Source organism: Belonocnema kinseyi, chromosome 4 (assembly GCF_010883055.1).
Source record: "Belonocnema kinseyi isolate 2016_QV_RU_SX_M_011 chromosome 4, B_treatae_v1, whole genome shotgun sequence".
Classification (NCBI taxonomy): domain Eukaryota; kingdom Metazoa; phylum Arthropoda; class Insecta; order Hymenoptera; family Cynipidae; genus Belonocnema; species Belonocnema kinseyi.
The window spans coordinates 41,598,226-41,605,385 of NC_046660.1; the positions used below are offsets into that span (position 1 = coordinate 41,598,226).

General features: G+C 29.6%; 1 protein-coding gene across 1 annotated transcript in view; it reads left to right on the plus strand.

The window, feature by feature from the left end:
- Window positions 1–7,160, plus strand: part of LOC117171930 — a 48,045-nt gene that overhangs the window by 35,426 nt on the left and 5,459 nt on the right. The window contains exon 25 of the mRNA XM_033359593.1: window positions 6,265–6,714. Within this exon, the coding sequence (XP_033215484.1) occupies window positions 6,265–6,714 (450 nt within the window). The remainder of the gene's footprint in view (window positions 1–6,264; window positions 6,715–7,160) is intronic.

Genomic DNA, 7,160 nt, shown 5'->3' on the forward strand with positions numbered 1-7,160 from the left:
ATCGACTCGGGATACTTATAAAATACTACCATGATTTTTTCAGATTTTTTGGTCCAAAAATAAATTAGGCCAAAAACCGGCCTTACCGACCCTCCCCCTTTGCAGGAGTTTGTGAATGTCAAAGGTGCAACTTCACACGGCAACTGAGCAACGCGATATTAAATATTAGAAAATATTTTTCCCTCAGAATACACCTTGAATTATTTTAACTTCCTTCGAGTATTTTCAATTTTGTAGAATTCAAACGAATTATTACAATTTTTCTCCTTTGAATTCTTTTGAAGTTTTTTTTAATGCTCTTGTAACCTTTACAATGCAACATGCATACTTTTGAATTCGTCCAAGTCTTTTGCATTCTCTGAATTCTACGAAATTCTCTGAATTTTTCTGAAATTTTAAATTCTTCTTAATTGTACAACTCTTTTAAATTCTCTACATCCTTTGGAATTTTGTGAATATTCTGAAGTCTGTGAATTCTTTTGCACTTCTTAAATCCTTTGGAATTCTCTAAATTCTTCTTAATTCTCTGAATTCTTCCGAAATCTCAGAATTCTCTGTATTGTTTAAAAACGTTCTGAATTCTTTAAACTGTTCTGAATTTTTTTAATTGCCACGATATCACTGAACTTTAAAATTTTTTTTTCAATTATCTTAAAATTTATATAATACACGTTACATTATTCTAACTTCATTTGAATATTTTGAATTCTATAGAATTCAAACGAATACTACAGAATTTTTGAAGTTTTTTTTATCCCTTGAAATATTCACAATACATCATGAATTGTTCTGTATTTCTCCAAGTCTTGTATATTGTCCTAACTCTCCTGCATTATTCTAAATTTTTAAATAACTATTGAATTGTCTGAAATATTTCGAATTATTTTGTATTTGGGGCATTCCACACAATATTTGCCACAAAAATATTTTTTTTCACGTGAAATATTTTTTTTCTTGTTTAGCACTGAAAAATATTCGATAGTATTTTTGATTTCAATATGACACGCAAAATTTCGAGAAAAATTTAAACAAATTTATATTTAAAAAAGTACCTTTTTTAATTGCTTATACTGCAATGTTAAACAAAGATATGAAAATTCATAAGGAAGATAAAATGTGAGCCTTTTCCTCGACTTTCGAATAAAGTATACTAAAAGCCACTTTAATTATTTATTCAATAGAATAAATCAAATATTGAGAAACAAATCATTTTTTTCAATTTGGAGCTGTTTTATTTTATTTTATTTTTTTTTTATTTTAAAGAGTGTACTAAACGTTTTTTTTTTTTTTTTGATCTGGTAAAAATTTGGGAGTGAGTAGTCAAATACTTTCGAAGCAATGCATTGTTGAATAGCAATAAATTTTGAATATGTTAAATTAACAACGTAAAAATATACGATTTTGTAAGTGGATGGTTGTGTTTTATTTATCGCTTAGGCAGTCGAGTCCCAGTCCGAGCGAGTCGCGCTGCGGTACACTTCGCGCGCGCGAGCCGATATTCAAAAATTCATTGCTTCAAAAGTATTTGACTACCCACTCCCAAATTTTTACCAGATCAATAAAAACGTTTCGTCCACTTTTTAAAATAAAATAAAAAATAAAACAGGCCCAAATTTAAAAAAAAAATTATTTGTTTATAAATATTGGATATATATTATTAAATAAATAGTTAAAGTGGATTTTAGTATACTTTATTCGAAAGTTGAGGAAAAGGCTCTTATTTTGTCTTCCGTATGAATTTTCATATTTTTGTTTAATATTGCAATATAAGCAATTGGAAAAGCGTACTTTTTTATGAACATAGCATTTTTTTTATTTTCTCGAAAATTTTGCGTGACATACTAAAATAAAAAAATACAAGAAAAAAAATATTTTATGTGAAAAAAATTTTTGGTGGCAACTATTGTGCGGAATGCTCCATTTGTACTTTGTAATTGTAATTGTTCAAAATTTCTTTAATTCTTTTTTTCTCTCTGAACTCGCCTGAATTATTCTGAATTCTCTAATAACTTTCAATTTCTCTAAAATATTTTATTTTCTATGAATTATTTTTTATTCTCTTCATTTTTTTATATTATCTAAATTCTTTTGAGTTCAGTGAATTCTTTTGAACTCTGTAAATTCTTTCGCACTCTGGGAATCCTTCTGAATCCTCTAAATTCTTCCCAATTCTCTAAATTGTTATAAATTATCTGAATTCATCTAAATTCTCTAATTTCTCTGAATTCCCTGAATTCTTCTTCAAAATAATTGAAAAATCTTTTTTTTTAATTCAGCGATATTGCGAGAATTCAACAAATTCAGAACAGTTTAAAGAGTTCAGAAAATTTTAAAATAATTTGGAGAATTCAGAGAGTTTTTATATTCTCTGAATTCTACTCAATTGTCTGAACTTTAAAAAAATTTTAATTCTTCTTAATAGTCTGCATTTTTTAAATTCTTCTTAATTTTCTGAACTCTTTTAAATTCTGAATTCACTAGATTCTTCTTAATTCTCTGAATTTTTCTTCATTTTTAGAAATTTTGAAGATTTTTTTAATCTCTTAAAATCTTTGCATTACACCATGAATTATTCTGAATTTCTTCAAGTCTTCTTTTAGTTTTTTAAGCCTCCTGAATTATTCGGAATTCTATAATAGCTTTTGAATTGTCTGAAGTCATTTGAATTCTCTGAAGTCTTTTAAATTCTTTTATATTCTCTTAATTCTTTTGATATTCTCTACATTCTTTTGAATGTTGTGAATTCTTCTGCACTCTCTAAATTCTTAATTCTTTAAATTCTTCTTAATTCTCTGAATTCTTCTTAATTTGTTTAATTCTCGCGATATCACTAAATTAAAAAAAAATATTTTTTAATTATTTTGAAATCAGTAGAATACCGTTCGAGTTAGTTTGAACTCATTTAAGGGACCGCGGTCTAAACCTGTTAACTGATATTTTTTTCGAAATTGATTTTTTTTTCTATTTTCTGGGACATTTTTTATATGCAGTTAATGTTTCGCAAGCGAAAAGGCAAAATTCCTTTTAGTTTAAAAAAAACGGATTTCCGAAAATTGCGTGTTGATATCTAGACCATACGTTCGCGGTCTAAACATGGTAACTGCTTATGGCATCTTATGGGAACTCCGTGCTATTTCTCACATCAGTTCAGCGTACTCATAGAATAGGCCAGTGAGACACATGTCAGGGTTTGTGCAGTTAAGTGTATGTATATGTCAAAAGTTTTTTGTGGCTACTTTGACGTCATTTTCGATGCTGTCGTCTACAGATCACTATAAAGACGAAGGTGAGCGACGCGTCTCATTTACTAATACTCAGAAAATTTTTGAAATAAATTATTTGTAATTTTTGCAAGTACATCTATGTTGGGCTTGCGATTCTAAACATTTTGACATATAAAACTTACCCGCAGCTTGAAAAACAATGCAGAAACATGCGAGCCTGCAAAAGCAATAGGAAACCAGTGTCATAACACTGCATATAACATGTTTAGACCGCTGGACCCCTTTTAGATATAACATATGAATAGCTTTCAATTGTCATATAACGTTCAATGTTAATTAAAATGTTATAAAACTAACGCTTATTATTTTTTTCTAGTTAAGTAAACGAAAAGAATTCAGTGTTTAAAACAATTCATAGAATTCAAAAGAATGTAGATAAAAAAAACAGAATACAAAGAATTCCAAATATGTCAGAGAACTAAAAAATTTGCAATTCAAAAAAATACAGGTAATTCAGAGAAATCAGAGATTTCAAATAATTCATAAGAATTTAGAGAATTCGGAAGAATACAGAGGATTCAGAAGAATTCCCAGAGTGAAAAATAATTTACATAGTTCAAAAGAATTCACTGCATTAAAAAAAATTTAATTATTTAAAAGAAGGAAGAGAATACAAAATAAGTAATAAAAAACAAAATATTTCAGAAAATTTAAAAGTTATTAGAGAATTCAGAATAATTCAGGAGAGTTCAGAGCGTAAAAAGACTTGAAGAAATTTTTAACAATTATAATTACAAACTACAAATACAAAAGAATTCAAAATATGTCAGAAAATTCAAAAGAATTCAGAGAATTCAAATGCTTTTAGAGAATTAAAAATAATTCAGGAGCGTTAAGATAATATAAAAGACTTGGAGAAATACAGAACAATCCATTTCAAGGGATAAAAAAAACTTGAAATTTTCTAAAGAATTAGTTTGAATTATACAGAATTAAAAATATTAAAAGAACATTACAATCATTAAGCGTGTATTATAATGATTTTAAGATAATTGAAAAAAAATTTTATTCAGTGATATCGTGAGAATTCAAAAAAATCAGAACAGTTTAGAGAATTTAGAAAGTTTTAAAACAATTCAGAGAATTCAGAGAGTTCGGAAGAATTTAGAGAATTGAGAAGAATGTAGAGAATTTAAAAAATTTCTATAATTAAAAAGAATTAAAAAAATTCAGAGAATTGCGCAGAACTCAGAGAATACAAAAGACTTGGACGAATTCAAAATTATGCATGCTATATTTTAACCCTCAAAGTGCATACATGGTAAAAATCACGGTAAAGTGCATCGTGGGTGATCGCCACCTCAGCTTATTTAATCAAGTATTGTTTAACCCCTATTGAATATTTTGTCACAATAAAATTATCCGATTTAGTTTCAGATGTCTTTTATAAGGTAGAATTTATTTTATAGCCATTTATTTATTTCAAGTTTGTTAAAAAAATTATTTTAAAAAGGGTTTTTTTTTAAATTAAAAGTTCATAACTCACGCAATTTTAATTATTTTAACCTGAAAATGTATGACTATACTTTTGAAATAGTGTACTGTCATTTAAAATAATACTGCATCTTGGGTGCTTTCAAAAAAGAAATTTATTTGTACAGTTGAAAAGTCAATTTTATGATAAAATGATGAATCGAATTTTTCGCTTTTAAATCGATTTATTATTATACAAATTAAAAAACTTTGACATGCAATACTATAAAAATACAAGAAACTGAAAAAAGAGACATATATAACTGTATTTTAACAATTATAATTTATTCAACATATCCACAGTCTACTCTCGCATGACGCGCTGCCGTAAGTTATGAGCCATCTACAAAGAAAAAAAGTATAAAATAATCGAAAAAAATAATTATTTCACGTCGTATGATATACTTACGTTAGAAAGTAAACAAAAATCAATAAAATTTCCACAACAAAATTTGCTCCAAAATTACTTTTTCACTCACTAAGTCCACACTGGGTGTTAGAGACCCCACGGTTTTTTTACCTTCACTTTCAGCAGCTGCTGCTCGTAGACTGACGCGTGACGCAGTATGTTAAACGACTTTACTTACAGTTAGTGTCTCCAATCGAATTAAGTATGGTTTATAAGAGTTTGAAAATTCCTTGGGGTATCAGACACCCACAATGCACTTTAAGGGTTAAAGGTGTCAAGAGAATTAAAAATAACTTCAAAAGAATTAAATGGAGCAAATTTCTAAGAATTTATTTGGAGTTGCCGTGTGAAGTTGTACCCTTCACATTCACAAACTTCTGAAAATTTGAAATTACACGGCCTCAGCTTTTTTGGATGCACACGCTCTTCAGTGACACATAGATTGTCTTCCATCTAACGCGTGCTTCTGATAGATTAATCCTTAATGGTTCATTACCCATTAATTATGAACTTTACAAGAAATATTTATTCTTATTTTCGACTTCATTTTTTATGAGAAATTCAAATATATAAAAATGGACCTTGAGTATCGGAACACCCTGTACAGGCAGACTAGCCGACACAAAGATGGCTCATCTCTTATGAAAAAGAAGTATTAATAATTATCGGTCCTAATACTTTTTTCGCGAATATCAATTGGAAATCAACACTTTTTCTCTAAAAAAGTACTGTGGATCCTATGCTCACTAATACTACTTTTCATAAGGCATGTTTCTGTTTATACACTAAAATAATTACAGTGAAACTCTTCTATAGCGCTGATTTTGGGGTTGATGGTGGGTGGGAACTAACTCATTATAGCCCGCTCCGTTGTAGTTTATTCCCGCTGGAGTGCTCGCCTGAGTGACAACTGCAGTCCAAGCGCACCCCGTGCAGCTCCTGTTTCATTCACCTACGACGCGGCCTCAATTCTCGGAAGGGCTATTGAACGGTTTCACTGTATTTCTATAATTCTTATATTATAATACTTTGAAATCTGTATTTAATACAAGAAAAATGTTTTAATATCAATGCTAAACCTGAACTTTTTCATTTCAGCTCGACTATTCAGTTTTACATCAAGTATTATTGGAACATGACATAACACTGCACATACTTATGGACGGTGACTTTCAATTTGAAAAAGGTAGACTCAACAAAATATTTTACGGTTTAGATGCATCAAAATCGTACACGAAAAAAGATTCTCGTACCTTATTGGGCAACGTGGATTTAAGAAGGCAAGTTAAGTTACCCAAAAGTGCTTTAGGTTACTGTACGCCACTTTCCCTGGAATCCAACGGCACCATATTCAGTGGAAATAAATTACGATTTGGTAAGACACCAGCTATAAAAAAATTCGCCAGTGTCTTCGCCAAAAGGTTAGCAATATCAGCGGGACCAAATCCATGTCAACACTGTGAATGTACAGCTGATAACGATGGGATCACGAAAATGGAGTGCATGCCGTGTGTCTATCCAACACCTGTAACTGTGGATTACGTGAGTGTATGTATAGAAATTAATTTTTGCCACTATATATTACAATATTTCATCTACCCAGAAAAAAAGAGTGAAAAATCATTCAAGTAAAAATGCTGAGGGGTAATCTCGGCATGTAAAAAAATGAAAATCGGTAAGAGGGTCAAATGCGCTTTCTCTAGAAAAATTATCCAAGTCGACTTAGGTTTTGGTACAAAAATGCTGAAGAAACTTTTTAACAAGTCTTTTTATAAACCGAACAGGATATGCTATGATTTAAAAAATGTTTTCACAATCTGAAACATGTATTTTTTGGCTTGAAAACCCCATTTTCAAACTTTTTTTTTTGCTATTTCGAGCCAAAACCTAAGTTTACTTATGGGGCATTATTCCTCAACTGCCCCAACTCAAAAAGTCATGTTTTTCGATTGTCTCTAAATTCTGGGAATATGTTCGCCTACCCAACAGTAGTT